Source organism: Xiphias gladius, chromosome 17, assembly GCF_016859285.1.
Source record: "Xiphias gladius isolate SHS-SW01 ecotype Sanya breed wild chromosome 17, ASM1685928v1, whole genome shotgun sequence".
Classification (NCBI taxonomy): Eukaryota; Metazoa; Chordata; class Actinopteri; order Istiophoriformes; family Xiphiidae; genus Xiphias; species Xiphias gladius.
The window spans coordinates 15,402,394-15,428,324 of NC_053416.1; the positions used below are offsets into that span (position 1 = coordinate 15,402,394).

General features: G+C 40.8%; 3 protein-coding genes across 5 annotated transcripts; all 3 read left to right on the plus strand.

Annotated features, from left to right (window-relative positions):
• The first annotated feature begins 1,392 nt into the window (after positions 1–1,392).
• On the plus strand, positions 1,393–5,963 carry LOC120802678. The gene is made up of 5 exons (XM_040150748.1): positions 1,393–1,488; positions 2,406–2,734; positions 2,920–3,227; positions 3,380–3,475; positions 4,874–5,963. The coding sequence occupies exons 2-5, from the start codon at positions 2,426–2,428 to the stop codon at positions 5,031–5,033; spliced, it is 873 nt and encodes a 290-aa protein (XP_040006682.1). The 5' UTR covers positions 1,393–1,488; positions 2,406–2,425; the 3' UTR covers positions 5,034–5,963.
• Positions 5,964–7,115: 1,152 nt separating this feature from the next.
• On the plus strand, positions 7,116–15,622 carry cct8 (chaperonin containing TCP1, subunit 8 (theta)). 3 transcript variants are annotated; one of them, XM_040151387.1, is made up of 16 exons: positions 7,116–7,304; positions 7,887–7,977; positions 8,109–8,188; positions 8,296–8,445; positions 8,614–8,794; positions 8,920–8,981; positions 9,087–9,224; positions 9,575–9,753; positions 10,441–10,507; positions 10,599–10,686; positions 10,793–10,908; positions 11,167–11,238; positions 11,388–11,552; positions 12,046–12,165; positions 14,004–14,135; positions 15,318–15,622. In XM_040151387.1, the coding sequence occupies exons 1-15, from the start codon at positions 7,245–7,247 to the stop codon at positions 14,109–14,111; spliced, it is 1,677 nt and encodes a 558-aa protein (XP_040007321.1). In that variant the 5' UTR covers positions 7,116–7,244; the 3' UTR covers positions 14,112–14,135; positions 15,318–15,622. The 3 variants fall into 3 exon arrangements, with proteins under 3 accessions (XP_040007321.1, XP_040007322.1, XP_040007323.1); XM_040151388.1 differs by having other exon boundaries at positions 14,004–14,131; XM_040151389.1 differs by lacking the exon at positions 14,004–14,135.
• Positions 15,623–16,187: 565 nt separating this feature from the next.
• Positions 16,188–24,978, plus strand: rskrb (ribosomal protein S6 kinase related b). Its single transcript, XM_040149700.1, has 13 exons — positions 16,188–16,525; positions 18,273–18,563; positions 18,652–18,735; positions 19,140–19,208; positions 19,603–19,672; positions 20,590–20,697; positions 21,491–21,531; positions 22,033–22,060; positions 22,368–22,457; positions 22,627–22,715; positions 23,040–23,150; positions 23,280–23,393; positions 23,537–24,978. The coding sequence occupies exons 1-13, from the start codon at positions 16,496–16,498 to the stop codon at positions 23,771–23,773; spliced, it is 1,362 nt and encodes a 453-aa protein (XP_040005634.1). The 5' UTR covers positions 16,188–16,495; the 3' UTR covers positions 23,774–24,978.
• The last annotated feature ends 953 nt before the right edge of the window (positions 24,979–25,931 follow it).

Genomic DNA, 25,931 nt, shown 5'->3' on the forward strand with positions numbered 1-25,931 from the left:
GAGAAAAGATTATAACAAACTCTTTGAACATTAAATGCTGTAAAATATGAGCCTGGCTGTCTCTTTCACCTTTTGATGATTTGATAGTGAGTGCCATGATGAGACAATGAGATAGTGTTGGACAACATAATGAAATATTAACTTATTCTTGACCACATCATCATCAGCATATGTTAATATAACGTGGAATCAACATCCATCTCATGCAAAGTCAATAAAAATGGAACATTATGAACCTCACAAAGATAAGCTTTATTGCTGTACTGTTGTATTGGATTGCATTAGACTATAGCTGAAATACTGTAACTCATGGTACATAGTATGTGTTCTGCTCAATTGTCTGAAGAGAATCTACAGTAGTGTGTATTAAACTGTAATTAAAAAAATATGTATTTCAGGGATGTAAGACGCATAATGATGATGATGAAATGTATACAGTGAGTCTGCACACAAAGAGGAAGCTCAATTTTGCAGCAGTCAAAATAGTATAGAGGAAATCAAAGCTGACATGACAACATAATTAACTTTTTACTTTGTAAGGGGTCTTAAGCTAAAATCTTATGAACAACTACTATTAATTTTACATACAGTATTTCTGTAAAAAGGAAATCCAATATACAAAGGAAAACAACTGACTTGAAATTTGACCATTTTGCTTTGTGAATATGACCTTTCAGAAATAAATAAAAAACGGAGTTATGAAATGCATTCCTTTATCTATTGTAGTGTACTAAAAATAAAACAAAAAATGGAAAAGGTTTTCCTCCACATCATATTCCCCTGTCAAGAAAAAAACTCAACTCTGTTCTATAAATTACAATTCCACACAGCATGTTCACCATCAATTCCAAAAAAAAAGTGTCACACACAGAATTATACATTCCTAAAATAAGTCCATAGAAGTTTAATAGGAAAAGCACAGGTGTAAATAATAAAATTAATATTGGCTGAATTTCATTTATCTGCTTCAGTTTCAGGGTCTTGGTATTGTTCATACTGCCTCACCGTCACACTGTCACGGCTTACTGGTTTACTGACACTTGAATAGAACTTGGCCATTGTTAATATTATTAGTAAAAACCTGTGCATTTCCTACTATGACAAGTCAGAATGAATGCAAAGAAAAAAGGTTTGTTGGATAAATGAAGTGTATGATTTTTAAAACATACTTCTCAGACTTGGTTGGCCATTTTATTTATTTTTTTTATTTTTTATTTTTATTTTGTTGTTGTTGTTGTTGTTGTTAAAGCACCAAATTATTATGCACTTTCTATTTTCAAGGCGTCAACTTTTTAATAATTCAAACACATTTCAGTGCTTTATGGTGACGTGCCCGCCGATTCGTAACGTATGACGTCGTCGCGAGGGGCTTTGCGTGGAGGACGTGGCGATGCGTGTGTGTGCGCGCAGGCTGAGGTCCGCCGCCAAATTCAAACAGAGAAAGAAAGACACAGCAGCCGCAGGACACGCAAGTCTCGCATCTTTCAGGTAAACTAGCGATACAGACGACGGTTGGGTATCTGGTTTTCTTTTGTCTCTTTGTCTCCGGTATTTCACGTAGATTTAATTCAGCGTTAACGTTATCGGACTAACGTTCTCTTTGTTTGCGAGCGGTGATCAACAGGCCTTTTATTGTTAAGGCGAAAAACCTCGTCAACGTTACCGTTTGTGACATGAGCGATAACGTTGAGTCGCCGTTATTCCCGGGGCCATCCTCGGTCAGGTTACAAAGGGCAGGCCAGGCTGCAAAGCAAGAAATCCTTATCAAGCCAAAGCCAGGGAACTCTTACTGGTTGCGGCTCACTTTCTCCTTCATTTTCCACATTGTTTCGTCAGTAACAGACTGTTGTGGAGTAATTTCTTAAAATAAGTTAAACTTAAATTAGTATAAGATTGTCAAGGGTTTGTTTTGCTTGTTTTTCTCTGTCTTGATATCTGAACATTTCTCTCTTGCTTCTATATACTATCTAATGTGACAGGTTACATTATTACCTTGTGTTTTAATGTTTTTATAAATAGTACCTTTAATTTGCTTATTTTATTTGAATAGTGTCCTACTTTGGCAAACAAACATTAAGAAAATGTCAGAAAATATATATTTTTTTTAAAGGACCATCATGATTTCAAAGAGTTGAATGTGATTTCAAATAGCATGTTTTGTTGAAGATATTCAATTTGCAATCATAAAATGAATAAAAGCAGAAAGTCTTCAAAATGACTGGATTATTGTAATTACTGTAACCACTATTAAGTAGACTGAGAAATCCATTTATTGTTTCAGCACTTTTTTTTTTTTTTTTAATATACCTAAAATCTGTGTAAAGCGCCTGAAACATTTCTTTTAAAGTCTGCTGTGAGAAATATGTTTCATTACTATTGTAACACATACTCTGCTGTTTTGTTAGGTTATCACAGCTCAGTCAGCATGGCATCTTCAGTGATGGATGGAGTTGGTAGAGCTGTGGTGGGAGTCTGGCGGGCACACACAGTCTTGGATGAGTCTGACGGAGCCGAGAGCTCCCCGGAAGCCCCGGACCGTTTCCGTAAGCTTCGCTCCTCATCTTCACTTAACTCCCTGCGAATGTCTTTGCGCAAGCGGCTCCCACTACGTTCGGTCCAGGCCAACTCCCTCCCTGAGAATCCGACCTGGGAGACCGTGAAGGAGGAACCAAAACCCAGCACGGTCCGCAAACTTACCCGCAGTGCTCGGAACTCCATCGGCGGAGTGTATCAGGTAAATGAAATGGTTGGATCTTGAGGTGACGGTCAATGCCAAAGTCCTTTTGTGTGTGAAAATCCTTAGAAATCAAGTTGCTTTCTTTTCAGTTTTGATACAGTGGGGATCAACGTCAAAACGAGCTATCGGTAATTTGTCCCCTCCTCATTCTCTGCCTTTGTGTCCTTTTCTCTTTCACCCAGAGACTGCAGAGGACCAGAGAGTTTGCACGTGAAGAGTGTTTGGTAGCGACCCCGGGCCGGACATGTGATGGGGAAGAAGCCGGTTCATCAACTTCTCGCACCCCAAGACGTACCCCTGGCCGAGTTGCGACGCCCAGGCGCACCCCCAGAGCAGCAGCCACACCCGGGCGTACTCCAGGCTCTAGAGGAAGAAGGACTCCTGAGGCTGGTGTACGGGGGGTGAAAACAGGAGGAGGCAGGAGGCAGCTGGTTCGCATGGCTGCATTACGAAGTCCCTTTGCCTCACCCAACACAGAGAACCAGAGACTGTGAGTCTTTTTATGATTCATGCATTATACAGTTGATAGTTTTGTGACTTTGATAGTTGGTCCTGATGTTTTTCAGATTTTATTCCTTGTTTTTGTTGCTTTTATTTCTGTTTCTTCCCTGCTCTGAGTGTTTGTTGTCTCTGCTGTAACAGAAAGTTTGACCGAGATTTGGAGTCCGTGTCCAGTGGACTGAAGAGGCTCAAACATCTGTCCAAGGCCTTTGATGACATAATTGGCAGAGACAACAGGTAAAGCATCCTCATTGAGTGTTAAATGTATTTGACTAGGCATGTGGCCAATTAAAATATCTCCTGTTCTTTCATTTTACTATTAATCAATTATATATTGTTTGTATTTTGTGCGTTTTGATTAGTTTTTGGTAGTTTTAGGTAATACATGGTAGGTTAAAGGCGGAGTAAATACTGTTCAACTGTGTATGTGTGTGTGCGTGCGTGCGTGCGTGCGTGCGTGTGAGTGAGAGTGAGTGAATGTTGTGTGTATTTGAGGAGGCCACTGGTCCGTTTCCTGTTATTCATACATATTCTGCATAGAGGCCTCTGCCTCCTCACCCTCCCACCCAAAGAATCCCAGGCTGCAGTGCAGCTTGTGGGTCCCCAGATTTGCTTCCCCTCCCCCACACACACACATTCTTCCCGCCTCAGTTTAAAACCGTGTCTGTGTTTCTGGTATTTGGATGAGGAGGGAGTGAGAGGGGGAGACAGCAGGAGGAGAGGTTTTGGGTGGGGGAGTTGGAGCAAAATGAAATGACCAAAATGTGCTTGAGAGAGCTTGGAGTATATTTGCATCACTTCCTGTGTTGACATTCAAAATGTTAAATTATCCAAAAGGATTGGCTACACTGTGAAACGCAGAAAGCCACATGGACACTGACCTCGTATGTTTTGAATTATATGCAGCCAAAAGCTTTCCTCACTTTATGTAAAGCTCATCTTGCGGGAATTTAAACAGAAGTTTGTTTTCCTCCTACAACAGGCAATTCAACTATTCCCTTATTGTGGAGTAGGGAAGAAGGCTGATGAATAACGTTGTCCAACCAAATGATGCTCTTCTTCTCTATCAGACTCACACTTCCTTCTTCCTTTACTACCCTTTGCTTTACATATTGACTTGTTCTCTGTCGACTTAACAGTTCTGACATACTTTCTGCTACTGACCAGTGTGTCTGTAAGTCTCGGAAAAGCCTTAAAAATCTGAAATTATGTTGTCCAAAATCAAGGCCATATATAGACTTTGATACTGATAAATGTTACATAGTTAAAGAGCTCTTTAAAATCTTATGTCAAGATACAACAGATGCAACATTAAGAAACACTGTGTCCTGATACGTCAACATTTACTTTTATTTTGTCATTTTAAAAGTCATATTAATGAGACTATGAACGTTTTCATACACAAAGTCCAGTTCCAAGTCCTTTACATTTATAGTACCAACCAACAACAAAAAAGAGAGAGCGGACATATTTAACAGAAAAAAGAAGTGTATTGATTTTAATGATTATTTTTATCCTGTTTTGCATTTTTTCATTGTATTAATACAGTCTTAAAACCTATCGGACACCTGGTTTCCATTACTCTCTCTGTGTGTATGCGTTCTGCAGTAATTGCTGTTTTCTCTCTCTCTGCAGATCCAGCACAAAGGGACGTTCTGGAGGAGTGATGATGAGAAAGTTGGACCCCAGCGCTAAACTCAGTTGCTCAAACATCGCACGTCGAGCCACGCACCTCTCAAACACACTTGGAGGTTGGGCCCACACAGCTGTGAACACTATTTGCAAACCCAACTGAACTACATGCATGTGTGTTTGCGTGTTGAAAACACAGGACTTTTGGCATGTTTCACATTTATCATTATTGAGGTGTCGCTGTAAGATTTATATGTAGTGTTGTCATGATACTGGGAGACTGTTACATGACAGCTTGTCATCTTTTTTTAATTTTTTTTTTTTTATCCATGCTGTGTGTAATTAGCAGCAACTACAGTATGTCATTTTTGTGGTTACATGTCTCAGGTTAGCTTTTCTTGGGGGGAAAAAACCTCATTTTAGCTACCAAAGGGATTTCTGTATCGTGGTGTATGTACCTGTTATAGCTGCTACAACCAAATATCTTAGTTACATTTTCAAAATACTAATATTGTTGTTTGTAATCACACACTCTGCATAGAAACTGTTCGCCAGTTTCTGAAGTCTACCTTAACGGATATGCTGCATGAGACCAGAAATGTATCTGCAGAACTAAAACTAAACTTACTGACAGGGGGGAGGTGCATTTTCCTCTACCATATATGTATGCAATAATGTTACTAATATTTGTTATGCCTTTTTAAATATCATTTGATTAAGCTAAATTGTAAGGTGTATTTTCTATGAAAGGGGACTTTTTTATATAGCTTAGGCAGCATTTGAATGGGATTTTCATTTTATTTTTTATTTTTTTCCCAATACTGAGGAAGAGGTCAGTACTCTTGATGGCCTATGGATGATTCATGCGCCAGTACTGTACACATAAATCATCTGATAATGTGATGGGGAAGATGTAATGGCTCATTACCTGATGGCAGCGATGATGATGTTAAAAAGCCATATCCAGCAGATTATTAGTGTAGTGACTGTCAAGCAAACAGCCTCAAATGAAGCAAAACGTCTCTCCTCTGCCAAAGCGAGACGTCGTGTCTAAATGTGAAAAAAAAAACTTCACTCAATAAAACCTCTAAGATTCATCAACCCAAAAGTCCTGTCTTTATTTTTAGTATTGAAACACATGTAATCTGGGAATAATATCTTCCTTTCAACATGATAGCTGATGTCACTCCTACTAAAATCTCTGCATTGTCTCTAAATGGTGAAATAAGCATTTTAATTTTTTTTTAAAGGCTAATGAATAGTTTATAAAACATGCATTGTTTTAGATTAAACTAAATGGTGTTTACATCTTAATACCCCAGTCATGGCCGGGGGCCCTGGGGCAATAAGTTCTAGGGGCTCCTATTGACCTCCACTATACATAATATAAATAGCAGTTTTATTATTTCCCCCCTGGCAGCCAGAAACCAAGAACTTCTCTAGAGCTGAAATGATTGGTTGATTAATTACTCGACTGACACAAAATTAATCGCCAATCGTTTTGATGATTTATTAAAAAGTCATTTAAGCAAAAATGACAAAAATTCACTGGTACCAGCTTCTCAGCTGTGAATATTTGCTAGTTTCTCAGTTTTCAGTGATATTAATCTCAACATCTTGGCGGATTGATGATGAAAATTTTCGCTGGTTGAATTCTTGCAGTTCTCCTATGATGGAATAATGCTACTTTGCCTGTTTTTTTTTTTCGGTGTGTTTTCATATTTCATGGGTGGGTGGGGGGGGGGCTGTCATCCCTTGCCACCCTTTTTGGACACACAAATTTTCTACCAAATCTGCAATTAAATCAGCTATGTAGACCCAAATGATATGGAGTGAACCTGGGGCTTGTGGGGCCCCCTGGGCAGTTTACCCGCCCTAACCAGCTGGTAATCCAGCCTTGGCCTCAATAATCAACCAGTGATATAATATATATAATAAAACAGTCTGACTCTCTCCAATCTCCATTCCACATAATGAGTACTTCTAGTTTGATACTTTAAAGCGCTGCATTTTGTAAAAAACGTATGTACTGTAATGGAAGTACTTTTACATGGTAGTATCACTGCATTGGGGTATAAGTAAGTGCTCTGGATACCTCTTCTACGCCTGGTCATATGTACAGTATATAAGATTAAACATTTCTCTAGGCGTATTTTTTGATATGACCCATAAAGACAACAGTACCCCCTAGTGGTGTGTCATAATCACAGCAGGTGGAAACGCGAGTCGCTCAGTTTGTCCCTTGTTCTGACTCGTCATTATCCCCACGCCTCGCTGAAGTCGCCCCTCCTCGGTCTCTCCGGCTTTGTACCCAGAGCTGAACCCACGCCGCGGCTACCTTCTCCAAGATCCCGGGGCTGCTAAGCATCTGAAAATGGCCCTCCACGTTCCCAAAGCTCCGGGCTTTGCCCAGATGTTGAAGGATGGCGCCAAGGTGAGGTTAAATCGGCGTGTTGGATTAGGTGGTTAGCGTTGAGTGATTGATTGTGAGCTAGCATGCTAGCTAGCGTTAGCACGTTCATTCGCAGTCATGTGGGAGAGTTCTAGAAAGCAGCCAGGCCGCTCTGAGCTGCTGGACCCGGGGCTGTTAGCACGAACTAAAGGATGGTTTCTGGGTCTGTAACTGTCCCCTCTAGCACTTAAACATGCTGTATATGTGAGGCCGTGATAACTGACTGTCAGACAGCAGTCACACCCAGTTAGCGTTTAGCAGACTGTCAGAGTAGAGTCTTTGTCACCTCAGCTCACTGATGCTGATGCTTCCTGTTTTGGGTCAGTTTACAGGCTCCAACACATCTTACATTTGTCCTTGCCTTAGCAAATCTTTTTGCCTTATTTATTGTCCTCATATACTCCCATATATTCTGATAAATCCATTAAAGTCTTCTGATATTATTTGCTTTCCTGTACTTATTAGGAAGCGTACCAACAAATACCATCTGACACGGACACTGATGAAATGTGATGTAATGTAATGTAATGTAAAGTTGAGTCGCTATTCTGTTGTCTGATGCAGCACTATTCAGGACTTGAAGAGGCAGTCTTCCGTAACATCAGAGCCTGTAAGGAGCTTTCTCAGACCACACGCACCGCCTATGGGCCAAACGGTAAGCACCCTCCTGTGGCAGGAAGATATGTATCTGTATTAAGTCCTTGATTGTGTTTTGGCTTGTTGACGCTTATTTAGGAGAGACGGCAAAACCAATAATGGCCTAACTGTGACGTTGTCGCCCTTTAGGTATGAACAAAATGGTCATCAACCACTTGGAGAAGCTGTTTGTCACCAATGACGCCGCAACGATTCTCAGAGAGCTTGAGGTGAGCACAACTAACGCTTTAGTGTAATATACTGCATACTGGAATTAGATAGATATATATTGATATAGGGAATTTAACTGTTTTCGTGAATGTTGATTATTTTATAGGTGCAGCATCCAGCAGCCAAAATGATTGTGATGGCATCCCACATGCAAGAGCAGGAGGTCGGAGACGGCACCAACTTTGTCCTTGTGTTTGCTGGAGCTCTGCTGGAGCTGGCTGAAGAGCTGCTCAGGATGGGCCTGTCTGTGTCGGAGGTAAGCACATGCATTCACTGGTCATCATCATGCCCTTATTGCTGTGCAGATTATGTGCTGATAAACTGTTATGGCAAGGTCTAAAGTATTGGCAGTAAATATCAGGATTTAGTAATGCTTTTAAGAGCTGATAGCAGTCTGCCAAAATGTAAAATATCTTTGCCACAGGTGATTGATGGCTACGAGATGGCATGTAAGAAAGCTCTGGAGATCCTGCCAGACTGCGTATGTTCCTCAGCCAAGAACCTCCACGATGTTACCGAGGCCACATCTCTGATCCGTACAGCAGTCATGAGCAAGCAGTACGGCAACGAAGACTTCCTCGCCAACCTCATCGCACAGGCCTGTGGTGAGTCGGCAATCCATACTACCTAAACCAAACTGTGGCTGTCAGCTGTCAAAGATAATTCACTTGATAGCAGTATCAACTTTGTATTTTTTTTACTTTCTTTTCTTTACCGGTTTGTGCTACAGTATCCATCTTCCCTGAGTCCGGCAATTTCAATGTTGATAGCGTCAGAGTATGCAAGATTTTGGTAAGCAAGCCTCATCCATTGAATATATTTTGTGTGTGTGTGTGTGTGTGTGTGTGTGTGTGTGTATGTAGTTTGTTTCTAAGTTGATGTCTGTGCTGTTTTCAGGGCTGTGGGGTGACAGCATCCTCCATGCTACACGGCATGGTTTTTAAGAAGGAGGCAGAGGGAGACATCAAGTCTGTTAAAGACGCAAAGATTGCAGTCTTCTCTTGCCCCTTTGACTGCACGGTGACAGAGACCAAGGTAATGAAGTCTCTCTTTGATTCTTTAGAGAAGTGTGACCAACAACTAAAATTAATGAAATGTTATGTTCTGGCATGCTGTAGTTTCCTGTTCTGTTTGGTCAGTTTCACATTTGAGATAAAATGTTGGCCTTATTATCCGAATCTGTTTTATCTCCCTAAAGAGTGGACACATGAGTGGTGTGTTTTTAAATAAACTAAATTGCAAAATATTATTAAAGGGTCATACAACCAAGAATGAGTTTGTGACCTGCCTTTTTCGGGTCGCAACGAAAAGAGAAGAAAATATGATTTTTGGTTGGTGCGAAATTGAAGTTAATGGTGCTAACATTGGTCTTCTCTGTCTCATAGGGCACAGTGCTGATAAATAATGCACAGGAGCTCATGGACTTCAGTAAAGGAGAGGAGGATATGATGGAGGCTCAGGTGAAGGCCATCAAGGAGGCTGGTGCCACCATGGTGGTAACTGGGGGGAAAGTGGCTGACATGGCGCTACACTACGCCAACAAGTACAAGCTCATGGTGGTGAGGTAAGACCGAGAGGACTTCTGATAATCTCAATAAGTGTTAGGTTATCAAGTGATCAGAGCTAGGTGGACAGAAGGTGGACAGATTTTTCTCCTTTAGAATTAAACATTGAATCAAAATGTCTTCCGCCATAAGCACATAGTTTGAACTAAATGGGCATGAGAAGGATGCCAGTTGCATTGGCAGTATAGCAAAGTAACCTAAACGTATACCTACGCCCTGTGTTACTGACTTTAGTTCCAGATTGGTCACTTAATTGAAATGATCAAATTGCAATGGATGGCAGAGAGAGAGATTTCAGTGTGCAAAATACTAGAAAATCTTCTTTGGGCTATGCAGTACCGCAAAAAATGTATTTTTTTCTTAAATTACATGGTATAGCTTTATTTGACGTTTATAATTTTCATATAAGTGTGTTTCAAGTCTTTCGTTGTCTGTCCTCATTATAAAATGACATTCTGGGACTGTTGTCAGATTTTGTCATCATCCCCTGTTGGTTGTCACCACACATTTTTTTTGTTGCATCAGTCTGTAATTTTATGATTACTGAAAAAAATCTACATAATTGATGACAATAATTGATGATAATTGTATTATTAATGTAGTGGTATTGTAAAGTCTTATCAGACCTTTTACCAAGGTCTACTTCCCAGCCTTAAATCCTCTTTTCTTTTTTTTCCCCCCGTCAGGCTTAACTCCAAGTGGGACCTCAGGAGGTTATGCAAGACTGTAGGAGCTGTAGCACTTCCCAGGATGGTGAGACTAGTCATATTTTGTTCAGGTCAGATATTTGAATAATAAAACGGACCATTATATCATGTATAATGATGCTTTTCTGCTTTTGTAGACGGCTCCAACTCCCGAGGAGATGGGTCACTGTGACAGTGTGTACCTGACAGAGGTGGGGGACACTCAGGTGGTGGTCTTCAAACATGGTAAATCACTCTTTGCTCCAGTCTTGTGAGTCTTCATTTTAAAAAGATTTTGCTCTGTATGAGTTTTAGGCTTAACATATTGTCCGCTCTTGATTGTTTCTAACAGAGAAAGAGGACAATGCCATCTCAACGGTGGTGATCAGAGGCTCCACTGACAACCTGTTGGATGACATTGAGAGGGCTGTGGATGATGGAGTCAACACCTTCAAGGTTCTGGTCAGGGTGAGTCGGCACAATCAACCACTGTAGTATTTTTTTTATAACTTTGGTAATAACAAATATAAATTAAAGAATCTGTCAAAAAATATTGAGGCACTTTTGTTCACAGAAAAGATAAATATGTCACATTGGCACGTGTCTCTTTCATTCCTATATTTTTTCTCATGGAGTATTTCAAGTTGATTGACGGGTGAGAATTATTTTCATTTACTGTTCGCCCTACACATCAGTTACAGTTTGTGTGTCATTCATTGTCTGTAGGACAAGCGACTGATACCTGGTGCAGGAGCCACTGAGATTGAGCTGGCCAAACAGATTACCTCATACGGCGAGGTATGCAGATTTGAGTGCATTAGCTGAAATGGAGCAAGTTCAGACTAATGTCTCTCCTCTTGATTTTTCCCTTTTTGTCTTTACTGCATCACCGGCAGATAACTGCAGAAACGTGACCCCCTTTTTTTTTTTTTTTCCCCTCTCTATAGTCCTGCCCTGGTCTCGAGCAGTATGCCATCAAAAAGTTTGCTGAAGCCTTTGAGGCGTTTCCACGTGCACTGGCTGAGAACTCTGGTGTGAAGGGGAGCGAGCTCATCTCTAAACTCTACTCTGCGCATCATGAGGGAAACAAAAACATGGGCTTCGACATTGAGGTGTGTATGTGTACAAAAGAATACACGTAGGGCTTGATTAGGATTTCACAGTTATATTATCTAGGAAATCCAGCGCTTTTATTTCTGTTTCTTGTGAAAGTCACACAGAAGCTCTTTTAAGGAACTTCTATGCGGTGCTGATTGGAAAAACAATTGCGACAGCAGTAACATACTTTATAATGTGCTCTCATGCCTGATTTCGCCACATTACACTTAGAAAATCCTGTAGATAATGCATTTTAAAATCCTGTTACTAAGGTCCTCTTTATATAGCAGGGTCAAGCATCCACAGTGGCATATAACGTTCAGAGTAGCTGCTTTTTATGCTTAACCATAAACATTTTGTATTGGTTACTATTGGTACCCATTAGTTGAAAATCAGTACAAGTAGAACATTTGAGCAACCCATTGCATTTGTTTTTGTATGTGTTGAGCTGCGCGTTTCTGCGTTTGGATCTGATGACTGATGGTGTGGATGCGTTGTTGTCTTTAGGGAGAAGGCCCCGCTGTGAAGGACATGCTTGAAGCTGGCATCCTGGAGCCTTACCTGGTCAAACACTGGGGCATCAAACTGGCCACCAATGCTGCCATCACAGTACTTAGAGTTGATCAGGTGTGTACACAAACACACAAACACTGACACACAGATAATTAATAACAGCCACAAAGTTAAAAAACAAAACAAAAAAAAAACTAGATGCAACTTCAAATTCACGTGGCTCTAATGTTAAAGTCGGACTTATTTCATATATTTCTTATCATCAACAAATCCTATGAAAAGACTAAAATAAACCATGTGTTAGTTTCTCTCTCAATACTTTGACTTCTCTGAGACTGCTGGCCACTATAGGTTACAGCAAACATTGTTAATAGTGCATTTGTTGGTATTTGTTGGGACAGATTTTAGCAGTGGATGAATACACATTTTGTGTTTTGAGTATTTACAGCATCAGGAGTATGTGGGATTAAGTGTAAACTACCGCGCAAATAGTAATTGTAACAAACCCATGTCATCCATTGCAACTGTGAGGCTAACTGATTAGTTTTGAGTAGTGTTTCAACAACAGTGGAAATGACTTATGAGGCACTGATTCCATTGGCAGTACATGTTAGTACAATCAATTCATTGATTTTTGTCTTTTCATGGGTCATTTGTTGACAGTAGGAGAGATACAGAACATTGCCTCATCCTTTTACTCAATCTGCAGACAGTAACAGTGATTGTCAGCATTTTGCTTTGCTGTCCTGCTATTGTTAAATTGAGTAATTGAATCTAATATCATGAGGGTTTTAATTTACCATTATCTGTGCTGTGGAGCAGATACAGTTGCGTTGCAACTGAATTCAGTAGGAGTCGATTCTTTACATTCAAGAGTCTTATTTATTTATTTTTAATTCTTAACAAAACGGCCTGGGGCCTGCCTACCTCGACTTAGCGATGTAGCCAGCTCTCTTTGGGCTTAACTCAGGATTTCTGGTGTCACAAAGCTGGCTCACTTTTACCCTGGGTAGATCACCATGGTAACATATGCTGCACAGCTAACCTGTTAACTTCAGAGGATCAGATCAAACCTTGTAAGTGGCCCCGACCATTGGCCCTCAGATCACTGAAAAAACTGAGTCATCATCCCTACAGGTTACCGGCAGGGACAAAAGAGTTTACAATAAGGTGACAAATAATTAAGACATTAAGGTAACAATACATGTTTTATTTTTTTATAGACAAGTCGTTTTTAAAACAGAGCCTCATACAAACGAAGGGATAGTTTACCGGAATTAATAAATAAATACACAACGTAGATTGTAGCTGCATTTTAAAGATTTTTTTTTTTTTTGGATTCCCGACAGGATCCCTGACAGTGTCGAAGCTTTTACACTCATACACAATCACTGCAGTTCAGATTTACATGAGGGGCCTTTCTGGTGACAAGTGGAAGTAAAAACTAAACCCTCTGTTGTCTTTTATTAGAAAAATAATCCACACACTGAAATATTTCCAAATAATTATCGATGCAACATGCAAGTTAGAATGACCTCAACAGACATTAACTACTTTCTCCTTCTCTGTTTTGGCGGCAGAAACAGTCTGGCATTAAAATATTTTTATTTTATTATCTGCAGCACACATTCATAATGGTTTATTCATCATCAGAGAACCGGACTAAGTTGAACTAACTGTGTGATACAGGCCTGTGGCCTCAACATTTTCCTGTCTCAAATCAGGTTAATAAACCACACAAGGCAGCTGATTTCTGTCATATAAATTGTTTATGTTTATTTTTGTTTTTGAGTTTATAATTTGATATAAAGCTAATGTTCTTATATTCAGCAGGGGAAGTGTTCTTGAGTGACTTAATAGCTCCAGGTAGTTAATGTTAAAGTGCGTGTTTATCTGTGTGTGCGCGTGTGTGTGTGTGTGTGTGTGTGTGTGTATACATATATACGATCCAGATCATCATGGCTAAGGCTGCAGGGGGACCAAGGGCTCCCAAGCAGAGAGGCCATTGGGACAAGGACGGTTGGGATGAAGAGCCTGATAATTTTGAAAGTCACCATTAGAGGGCGCAAACCCACCCTCTGTCAGTAGGTCCTGGAATGTGTGTGTGTGTGTGTGTGTGTTTGACTCAGAAAACTCACACCGATGTGCTCAATCGCTCACAGGGCCACTGAAGCTGTGAAATGTGTGTTCTTTTGCCTGTCACTGCTAACACTGGGTGTGATGCAGAACTCAATGCAGAGAGACTTTGTACAGCTGTCTACATTCAACCACTTCACAGGGTTTTGGTTTTGTTTTTTTTTTTTTAATACACCAGGTGTGTCACTGACAGCAGACTAAATTTGCACAAAGCAGATAGAGTATGGTGTGTTAGCATGCTGCATGCCCTCAACTCTTTCCCTTGCAGGTTGCATGCAACAGAATTAAACATAAAGGCAGCATGTAAATGAAACGAGATGTGAGGCTATGTTGTCTGAAGTGCATTTTTCCTAGTAAGACGTACTCCAGCTACTATGAAGCCTTCCTCAGTGACCAGAGAGATTATTAAAACTCCCTTTATCTTCCCATTGGAGGACATTTCGTGTGGAAATTGTGTCTCTTCACTCTACCTTTTTTTTTTTTACCGAGATGCTGTCAAGCTGCTCTGATTACAGATCTCAGTGGTGCTTCCATTTATTCTTGAAGTTACATTAAATGCAAAGGTTATTCTTAGATTCACAACTTTGTCCTCAGTATCTCAATTTGGATAGATTTTGTGAAATGTACCTGAAATGTTGTGGTTAGTCCAGCAATGAAAATAGATGGATAGGTATTCAATCTCTCTTTTGTCGTGAAAGCAATCATTGCCCTTGCTACATAATTTTTCCTTTTTGTGGCACCTTTTCTCTTACAGCAAACATATCTCCAAATGAGCTCATGAATATTTCATCACAATAAATGGCCTTCCTTGGCATCTGTAGGGATTTAAATCACCCCTTTCTACTTTGAAAATATAGTGAAAGTCATTATTTGAGTACATGAGTTTAAGCAAAGAATTTTGGGCAGGAGTTGGTTATTTCTATGCCTTTGTGCTGTGGCAAAATGAAAGGGATTAAAAAGGAGAAAGTCTGAGACCTTTTTTTTTTTTCTTAGATGCAGAGTACTGTCTAACAAGTTTGTTTTAAAGTCAAAGTTTTTGCAACCTTCCGCCTCAGAGCACGCAGCCTGCTGCTTGGATCTCAGTGATTTTAGCCAGGAAGGATTAAATGACTGCTGTCTTCTCCTTTCAGATCATCATGGCCAAACCAGCGGGGGGACCCAGAGCTCCCCAGGGCAAGAAGGACTTCGACGACGATGATTGAACGTGATGCTGTCCAGCTGACGCGCCTTTAACCCCGAACGCTTACACATGGATTCACAAACCCTTTTCTACTTGTTTATTTAAAGCTCAACAGTTTGGTTTATTTTGTAGAATTGACCAAACATTGGTCAACAAAGTAATATGTGAAAGTAAAATGTACGGATGGCACTGTTTGCTTTTTATGTTCTTAGTCCCAAATAAAAGGCACTTGCGCTGTCATGTCTTGGTTTGGATTGGGTTTCTTACTTCATTGTGTCACTCAGCCATCTTCTGAAATTGCAGTGCTTTGTGTTGGCAGGTTGAATCGGTACTCTGTGTAGTCATGGCCATTGTTTTGATCACATATTTAAATTTTTAATCTTATCCTGCTTCGAGTTTCCTAGTGATTCAATTCAGAAACGAAATATGTTAAAGTTATGGTGTGGTTGGAGCCATTGTCACCCAAAACTACTGTGCGCCTCCCATGTCCACCCACGGTGGACCCGTACACGCAAACACGCATGAGTTTACCTTTGGAGGCTGCCCGGCGGGTTTTCATGTGACACGTCGAGGCAGCAGCAATTATGCATGCGCTGGTTTATTTTTAGGCCGAGTGAACTGAAGAATTGCCAGGAGAGGTCCGTCGGAGATGTAACATCACGCGACGCAGAGCGCATTTGCGTTCGCAAACCCTCAGACCCGCCACGCAAACGGTATGAAAGATGACAGACGGACGGTCACGCATCTGTGGAATCGCTGTCTGCAGCTCTGGCTCCAGGGAGCAGCAGGGGGAGCTGGACTCCGCCAGGTTGCAGTCTCATTGGCTGGCCAGGACGTGGGCGGATTTGCGCTGACGTTGCCCGTACTCGGGATTAACTTGTTTTTATGTCGCCATATCTGTTACATTTTACACAGGATATCCCGATCGCCCGCAGCTGGGTGATACAGAGTGTTAGTTAGCGTGTTCAAGCCTTAAATTGGCGCGCGTGTGTGTGTGTGTGTGTGTGTGTCGTGCGTGTGACTGTGGACAGGCTGCCATGGGGGCGCGCAGTACAATGTGACCGCCTGGATGAGGAGCAGACGTCGCACTGAGGGTACAGTGCCCCGTGCCGATGTCCTGTCACACTGATGGGGGCCGACGGCAGTAAAAACAGGAAGGTGAGTTGAGTGAGGTTCACGGTTGCTAAGGTGTGACGCACGTAGGAGGGGTGGGGGTTACTTGTTTCCATGGCGATGATTTGGTGCCCGAAATCCCCAGGCGGTAACGACGATGCCAATGCTTAGTGACTGTTTTAAATGTATTTTTGTTTTTTTTATTTTTTTAGCAGTCTAATAAAATTGCGTAGTTAACGTCAAATTCGTAGTTAAAATTACACTTAATGTTATCCCCTAAATATCTTTCCTGTTAGTTAGCCAGTGTACTCGTAATCATTACGCTTTTATTTCGAAGACGGGATCGTCACGCTTCCGGTGTTAACATCGCAAATCTATAGGCAGCTGAGCACCTTTATAAACAGTTTCGGAAATTAAATCCCAGCACCGGCCATCTCTGGCCAGGGGTCTGTCGATGTCCCGCTGATGACAGTAAATTCAGATGAGTGACTACAGTTGTGTCCATGTGTCCCTTCATTTGGCTCAGATGATAGCAACATCCTGCATGGCTGAGTACACACATTTTGCTCCACGGAGCTGCAGATCTGTGGTGCAGCACAGGCCCCAGGGGGAGAGGGGCCGTGTGACCGAGTGGCTGCAGACTGGATGTACACCATGCATCTTTTTCCTTCTTGTTAAATCAAAAATGAGAGCAGGAACAGTTCAATGGAACGTATCCGTTGGCCACTGATGCATTTTAGGGATTTTTTTCACAAGCTGAAATGTTCCCTTTCATGGTTTGCATCAAAAGTGTTGCATAATTTTTTACACATGCAGGTTCCGATTTAATTAACAGGCGTATATAAATCCTAATAAACATTACCTTGTCTCAAACACAAGTGGGTGGCAGTCTAGTAGACATAGAGCTGCTTTTCATTTGTGTGTATGAGTCTTTTCTTTTTGCCAAATTAGTTTTACAGTAACATAAGCAGGTGCAACTCTATTAGCACTCACTAGCTAATGGGGAAAATTACATCTGCCTGTGGATAAAAAACTAAAAACTACAAGTTTTATAAATCTGTTTTATTCATAAAATTTTTAAAGTGCTCAAAAATAAAATGCTTTATGAGAAGCAAAACACTAACGACAAAAAGGGGCTGTATCTGCATCGCCTAGAAATGTTGGGCCCCCATTGAACGGTGCTGGGAAAAATATGGCCCCTGGATGAACCTAATTGCAAACCCCTGCAGCAGACATATGTGTGTAATTGCTTAAGTGCAGCTACAGAGTTGGAAACTGAGTTAGTCTAAGAGCTTAGGAGCTGTGTTTGCACTCAGCAGCAGCTCAGCCGTGTGTGAATATGAAGCAATGCTTAGGCAACTTTCCCTGGTTAAATAGCGAAAATAAACATATTTTTAAAAAGCTTCCCTTTGTCCCGTATGGCTTAATACACCTCTGTTGGCTCATGAGTTACTGGCCTATGAACTCCCAAAAGGTCAAATAAAAAACCTTTGCTTTTAGCATTGCATGCCAGCTTCGATAAGTGCTGATACTTGTCCTTGCTTAACAAAAGCCCAGCAATGTCAAATGAACAGTCCCTTGACTAACACTGTTTGTCAGTTTGAGACTCTAGGAGTTGGCCCTTTATGTTCTTGGTAGGAAATTCACATTAATTGTCTTCCCAGAAAGCACTGCCATGATCCACAGTCATTCAGGGTAATAACCCCACAGTGCTATAAGCTATCTTTCTATCTAGCTATCTATCCTGTGCCACAATTGCGTCTCGGTGTGTCCTCCTCTGTCTCCCCTACAGAGGCCCACTGAAGGGCGGGACGAAGAGCAATTCTCATCTCGATGGCGTGGCTTCCTCTCCAGCGTGGGTCTGTCTATCCCAGCAGGCCTCTGTCGCCTGGCCCCACCTGGCCTGCGTCTGGGCCAGCGTCGAATGCTCCAAGGGAAGTCCCCTGACATCCCAGAGCACGTCCTGAGGTTGGCGGGAGTAGGCCCAGACAAGCTGAGAGCCGAGTGGAGCCTGCCGGGGTTCATTACCATGTTCCTGCCCGAATTCCCCCACAGAACTGTGCCTGGGCACGAATACTTTCAGGTAGACCTCGATACCAACGAAGACACCAGTAATGTGTAAGGCTTGATATGATTAGACAGTACATTACTTGTGTTTTGAAATCCACCAGGTGATGGGTTACATCGCTAAAGGTTCGTTTGGACCCATTCTGAAAGTGAAGGACAAGGCCAAACAGAAAACATATGCGGTCAAAGTGAGTCTTCTGCCTGAATCTCACATTTTAAATCTGTTTATTTGAGTGATCAAAGCCATGAATGATCAGTCAGTTTATTCATTCGTAAATGTGGTATTTGCAAATACAGTAATATACAAAGTGACTATTTGTAGACCTGTAAAACACAAGGTTAAAGAAATACATTGTTTTTTGTGCTGGCAAGACTATGATAGCCTTAAAATTAACCAGAAATTTCTATTTAATGGTCAAAATTAGCCTCAAGTCAGGACCTTTAACTGTAGTCATTGAGGCCTTTTACATTCAAACTTGTTGTAGTAAACTGTAACTGTGTAATAAGGATTTTTGTCCAACTCATTATCATTACAGTCCTGTGTGAGTCCTATGAAGTCTTATTTCATCTCAGTATTTTTGTCGGTCAACAGGTTATACCTAAATCAGAGATTCTGAGACTTGGGGTCTTGGAGCAGTCAAAAGAAGAAGTTATAGTCCAAGTAAGTACCAAGAACAGGCCTTTAAAATCATTGAGTGTTTGTAGATTTGGGAAGGAATGACGTCTTGAAAGTTTTTAGACATTGATAAACTGTATGCCTTTAAAAATACTTTTTTTTTTTTGGAAATAGTTGAGTTTTGTTTTGTTTTTTTAATGAAGAAAGTTGCCGGGAGACATAAAGCCAATCAATGGCTCAGACCCAGCACAGGGGGCCCCCTCCTCAGCGGAATAATGTGAAGCCAATCAACATCTCTCTGACCCAGGGGGGTCTACTTTTAAATTGTTTTATGTTTTCAAAAACCAAAGGTTACTAAAGTATACAAACATACGGACTTCTCTTTGGTCGATGGCCAGAAGTGAGATTTTCCAGGTTGACCTTTGACCTTTCCCCGCAGCGTCAGGTGCGCCACCCATTTGTCCATGACCTCCAGGACTGCTGGCAGACACAGCACCACCTCTACATTAGTGAGTCAGCCAGAGACCAGTAACCCAATCCAACCCAGATCCACTGTCTAAAACCCCTCACTCCACTTTATTTCACCACAATACTGGTAGTCTTATCCAGGATCTACCCACAATCCCCAACCCAACACCTAGAACATGAGGAACAAAATACAAAGAGCTTCCTATCAAGTCTTTTTAATTCTTTTTGCTTGTACAGCACCTGGAGACACAGACTTTACCGAACCCCTACAACCCCAAACTACCACTGCCTGTGCATCCTGTGGCTGCTTTGCCCCCTTTTCTTCTCCTTTAGAGCATTTACCCTTTTTTTCCAAATCAGTCACTGACTCAGAAAGTGTGACCCAGTTTGTTTGCTTCCCCACCCCCTGTGGAAAGAGAGTGTCTTAGCCCGGGGACCAGATGTTTGAACGCTGCTGCAGCTCAACACGGAATACATGTGTCACGTTCAAAAATAAGGACGTCCCTGTTTGCTTAAACACTGAATCATCACTGAATCACATCTTTTAAGTCATAAATATAGAAATGGAGCATAAGCGTCGCTGAACATTTTCCTTGCTTCTCATGTTGACTTGTGTAACAGCGATCGAAAAAAATTACTATCTCCAATTAGAGAGGGGTGATCCATTATTCCGGACACACACACCTATACACTTGTGCACACCCAACCCACTTTGTGTCTTTATTTTTCAGAAGTGTGTCATTGGCAGACCGGCCAAAAACAGCCTAAAGTAAATTGCCTTTGTTTGGTTTGTAGAGGAAGATACTACAGTTTTTCACTGGCCTCCCTTCCAGATTACACTCCCTTTTCCTAACTTCTTTCACCAGTGTGTGTTCCACACCCCGCTGACCTTCCCCACCCATCTACACCTCACATTACATGACAGAGGCATGTTTTGATACTGTGTCTGCTCCTGCAGTGTGCGACTACTGCAGCACCGGAGACCTGTACACCTATTGGCAGATGATTGGTCAGTTCACAGAGGACACAGTGCGAGTGTTTGCAGCGGAGTTGGGATGTGCGATCGGTGAGTACGCTCCAGGGATATTAACAGAAGTGGTTCAGCCCACTCACATACAGTGGCAGGAAAAAGCAAACCCTTTGGAATTACCTGCATTGATGTACAAATGTTTGTATCAACATGTGGCCAGATCTTTATCTACGTTACAATTATGACCTAACACAATTTATTTTAACTAATAACAAACAAATCATTGTATCGTTCTTGTCCATATTGAATACATCACTCAAACATTCACAGTATAGGATGGAATAAATATGTGAACCCCTGAGCTGTAAACAGGGCACCGCATACCAACGTTAAAACATTGCTCCCAAATTAGGTTCAACTAGTTATTAAATCCAAGGGTTCACTTGCTTTTTCCACCAGCACTGTGAATGCTTAATGGGTGTGTTCAGTAAGCACACAGAAGATTATCATCATTTGTGTGCTATTAGCTTAAGCACATTGTGTTTGTCTATACTTGTGACTTAAATGAAGAACAAATCACATTAAATGCAGAAAACCGGGTAATTCCAAAGGGCTCACATACTTTTTCTTGCCACTGCACTGATACACCTCCCCTTTCTCCTCAAATAAGATTAGATCAGACTTGTCTACATGAAAGTTTCCACAGTTATGTAATTGTGAGTAATTATAAAAGGGCATCTAATTAAAATGAGATGAGCTCTCAAAGGATCTCCCTCAGCAACAAGGCAGTGCCAGCCTTTTTAATATGCCAGTAGGAAGACAGAGTGGTGGATTTGAAACATGTTTACTGGGTGTTATATTTTTGTTCTTCTTTGCCGTCTTTTCACAGGCTTCCTGCATGACTTTGGGATCATCCACAGAGATGTGAAGGTAAAAGAGGATGGTAATAGGTAAAAGTTTGGGACCAAAATGATTAGTAGTACAAAATGCAAACAAATGCATTTCTATTTAACAAAGATTACAGACAACAGAGGCTGAATGCTTTATAATTTATAGGTTTTTAAACACGGATCTCAAGGTTGTGATGTTTGACCCAGATTCATTAACATAAAATATTAATGAATATAATATAATCTGTCAGCACACATTGTTAATTCCTGAATTCCTGTTTGTTAGTCGGTTCATTGATGCATACTTGTGTTTAACCCATTCAAAAAAATCTGTTGCTACATTTATATTTTATTGATGGAGAATTCTATTGAATAATAATAATAATAATAATAATAATAATAATGAGAATAAGAAATCCAAGGCTCAGGAAAATAAGCTACGAGGTTCTTCTTCTTAGTAAAGTTAATTGAGTTCAGTGAGTGGTGGTGAATATGGATGGGTGTAATTAAGTAATTCAGTCTTTTTGGTACTTCTTTGCAGATGGAAAATATCCTGCTGACAGACAACGGTGAGTAAAAACTTGTCCCCAGCAGAGAGCAGCATAGCTCTGGTGTGCAAGAGAAGCACAGAACCTTCCAGAGAACATCCTGACTCTGCACAGCTGTCAGTCAATAACACCTTAATGCAAACAGTACATCTGTTAGCACGGACAGGGGACAGCCTGTGTATCCAATTACATGCACTAAGGAGATCAGATTATGATGGGAATATTGACATGTTTTACATCAGTTGTAACTGCATCAATACGAAGAATCCTAATTCAGAGCCTCAGGTCACGTGTTCATAATGATGTAGAGAAAAATGGTCTGTTCTAGGACACCTCCGCTTAGCTGACTTTGGTTTGTCCCGTCGCCTGGAAAGAGGAGGACGAGCCTTTACTATTTGTGGAACAATCCAATACATGGGTGAGAAATAAACCGAATCCACCTCTGTAGCTAATTCCTGCCAGAGTCACAGATGCTTGGACACATTAACAGACTAATACTTGGTGCATTTATTAATATATTTATGCACAAATATATAGTAAATATATAGTACTTCCTGTGCTGTGAACATGCACTGTCTGCTCTGCAGCCCCAGAGGTGCTGAGTGGCGGGCCCTATAACCACGCAGCTGATTGGTGGTCGCTGGGAATTCTGCTTTTCTCATTGGTGACTGGGAAGGTGAGCTCTTGTCGCCAGTGGGCTCGGCGTGTCTTGCATGATAAGCTGATATTACTCACAATTACTCCTCCGCTGACGTAGCTGAGCTTGAATTTTGATGCATAATTTTGATGTTTCATGAGGTAATTTCACACATTTTTTCGGGGTATCCCAGGGTACGAGCAAGTTCTGAGAAGAGCTTGACAACATTTGTAATGTAATTATCTAAATTTAAAGGGCTCAAGTTGGTTTCTTTAGTTATGTTCTGCAATGCAAAAGTGTGAAATCTTTCAAATTTCTAAAAATGGAAACACCCTAAATTATTGTACCTCCATCCGTCCTCAGTTCCCTGTGCCTCCAGAACCAGACCACTGCAGCATGCTGAGGAAAGTGAGGGGCTTTCCCTACGAAATGCCCCTTAGCTTCACCCCCCCATTTGCCTTGCTAATAACTGAGGTAATTACACAAACTGCAATCATTTTGCTCCAAAACACTAAATCTGCACTACTGACTATTCGACTACGTGCACCAGGATTTAGGTATGTCTAGTCTGATATTGTGACCTACACCCATTTTTCTGTCCAGCTTTTGTGCAAGACTCCCTGCCGCCGTCTGAGGACCCTTGATCGTTTCAAGCGTCAAACCTTCCTCCATGGCATAACTTTTGACCTTGCCCTGCTGCAGCGCCAGCCTATGGAGGTAACTGGTGCATGTCGGGATTTAGTCAGTGTGGTTGCTCCCTCTCTAAGTTCCAACATTTGTCAGACTGTTGAAAAAATGTTCAATATGCAAGCAAAGTGAAGTGATTTATTTATTTTTTTTCCCTCACTGTCCCTTTCCAGGTGATTCTGGAGCTGAGAGAGAGACCAGACCGAGCCGCCAAAGCTCGACGAGGACTCACTTTGTCTCTGCAGCCTCTGAAAGGCTTCGACTATGACTCACTCCTTAGCCCTCCAGCCACACCAGACGCACAGTTGGATGCCAACCCACAAACTCACACTGTTGCACCGCTGCCCGGCCCGGCACTCACACTGCAGACTGCTCAGGAAAAAGGTCCAGGCAAAGAAGTGTTTGTGTGATGGACTTTGCGTTTACAGTATGATTACTAACACACTAAAGGTAAATGCCTGCATAAATGTACTTCCGCACACTTATTCACCCTTACACACAGGTGTGGTGCGCCTTGTCTTATTTAGAAAAAGCCAAAACGGCTGATTATGATTTAATTTGATATATAGTTTAGAAGGGAATGATTCCATTGAGTGAAAAACCCCACTTCCCCACTTGTATTGGAAAGTTTTATCTTTTTTTGTGATGTACTGGGCACTGTTTTTTTTCTTTTTCTTTTTTTTTTGACTTGTTTGCCTTTTTCCAATGAGCACCTTTTCAAGCCTTCTGTATTTGCTCAACACTTGTGCAAGAAAGATTGCGCTATTGTCCATCTACTTGTAGTTTTTCAGTGACTGGTCATGGTTGCCCTGTTAGCACATAATATACAACTGCTATCAAATTCACCCCACATGGAAAAGTGCACCAAATTTCTTTCTTTCTTTTTTTTTTCTTACAAGTTATGTGTAGTTAAGTAGACAACCAAAACCCTTCTGCCTTTGCTTTAATATTGAACGATTATGAAAGCATTTAGGCAGAAGTAGACAGAAGAAACTCCTTGCCTCATTCAACAGAATGAGGCAAGGAGTTATGTTGTGACAACCTTTCCCAAACTTGACCTTTACTGCCTAAATTCTGTTGCAGCAGAAACATCTCTTTTCCTGTACTATGTAAAACTTATCCAAGCATCACGACATCAGATCAGAGACGGGTACACCCTCAATGTCTACTTTATTATTTATAATCTGCAACTCAGGGGAGCGCTCACTGATTTTCCCAAGTCAGGCTTGAATTGGAGCCCAAGATGGCACCCAGCTGTACAGATCTGAGCTGGGACTGTAAGGTTTGAATGAACAACAGTATTGTTTACCTCCACTTGACATTTTGATAGATACAGGGCTTTTTCTATTGTCCAAGGCTGCCGTAACTCTAGCTAGTAATCAAACCTACATGCACTTACCTGATCATCAGATTATATTGTGATTTTTTGCCCTGATGTGTACCCTGAATGCCTCACATGTGGGATCCTGAGCTTGCTTTTTTTGTCACAAAAGTAATTATTTATAAATTCCTCTTTACAAAAGTTTATATGAACATTTTGGATGCTATTTGTTGTTATATGTTATGTTACAATGTATTTTTGTAATTACCATGTAGCACCGATGGAATATTAAACTCTTACTGTACAGCGATCTGCTGATTTTGTCTGCATTTGATTGCTTGAAGAAGAGAGACAAAGAGAAATAGTTTTCAACTATAATATATTTCAGTCAGTAATATGTTGAAAATCCTGCTTCTCTTTTTATAGCATGCCTGTGTTTGGTTAAGAAATCACATTTTTTTAAAGTATCCAGTAGTGGACATTTTTATTAAGTTTGTACTGTATTTAAGTACAGTTTAAACAACTGATAACTTTATTCAACAAATAACAGCACACAGCACATCAGGCACAAAACAAGTACACAACACATTACAGATGAGCTGATAAAATTAAAAAGGTACATACATATTTATAAAACAAGGGATAAAAGCAAAACTAATCCAGAAAGAGTGTCGGGAACCTAAAAACTTCCAATTATCTATGTAAATACATTAAAAAAGTTAACAACATAAACAGATTGGTTACTTATATTGTCGTAACAACTAATAATAGCTGCAAGACTGCAAACAGTGAGTAACATTAGTGGTTTTGAAAACATGAGGATTTAAATCAGACCAAAAATATCATTGTTATATCAAAGTGGCAGAATAAATTGACAGAAGCTTCATCGGCACGACCACAAAAAGAACAAGACTTAGCTACATCCACATTTCTTTGACTTTATTGAGAGTACACGAGTTCCAGGGTCATTTTATTTGTGCTTTGTTTTTAATCATATATGCTGACTCCACTCAAAAGTAATTCAGATGGTGCGTGTGCTCTTCCACCACACCATAACTGAAAAGTTGCAGAATCATTTTTTCCAATTTACAAAAGGGTACGCATCATTTTCAAAAGTACACTTTTTGACGCTATAGTTTAACGCTAGGGAGAATTAAGATCTGTATATATATATATATTTTTTTTTTACCAAAGTACGAGCTTCCACAGTTTGACTTGCTTTTGTCTTTTAGACTCTTTTATTGAAT

Coding starts and splice junctions, on each gene's coding strand:
- LOC120802678 (XM_040150748.1), top strand. CDS start 2,426: ATGGCATCTTCAGTGATGGATGGAGTTGGTAGAGCTGTGGTGGGAGTC. Junction 3,228..3,379: donor AACACAGAGAACCAGAGACT/GTGAGTCTTTTT, acceptor CTGCTGTAACAG/AAAGTTTGACCGAGATTTGG. Junction 3,476..4,873: donor ATAATTGGCAGAGACAACAG/GTAAAGCATCCT, acceptor CTCTCTCTGCAG/ATCCAGCACAAAGGGACGTT.
- cct8 (XM_040151387.1), top strand. CDS start 7,245: ATGGCCCTCCACGTTCCCAAAGCTCCGGGCTTTGCCCAGATGTTGAAG. Junction 8,446..8,613: donor TGGGCCTGTCTGTGTCGGAG/GTAAGCACATGC, acceptor TCTTTGCCACAG/GTGATTGATGGCTACGAGAT. Junction 10,909..11,166: donor CCTTCAAGGTTCTGGTCAGG/GTGAGTCGGCAC, acceptor CATTGTCTGTAG/GACAAGCGACTGATACCTGG.
- rskrb (XM_040149700.1), top strand. CDS start 16,496: ATGGGGGCCGACGGCAGTAAAAACAGGAAG. Junction 22,458..22,626: donor TGGAACAATCCAATACATGG/GTGAGAAATAAA, acceptor TCTGCTCTGCAG/CCCCAGAGGTGCTGAGTGGC. Junction 22,716..23,039: donor TCTCATTGGTGACTGGGAAG/GTGAGCTCTTGT, acceptor ATCCGTCCTCAG/TTCCCTGTGCCTCCAGAACC.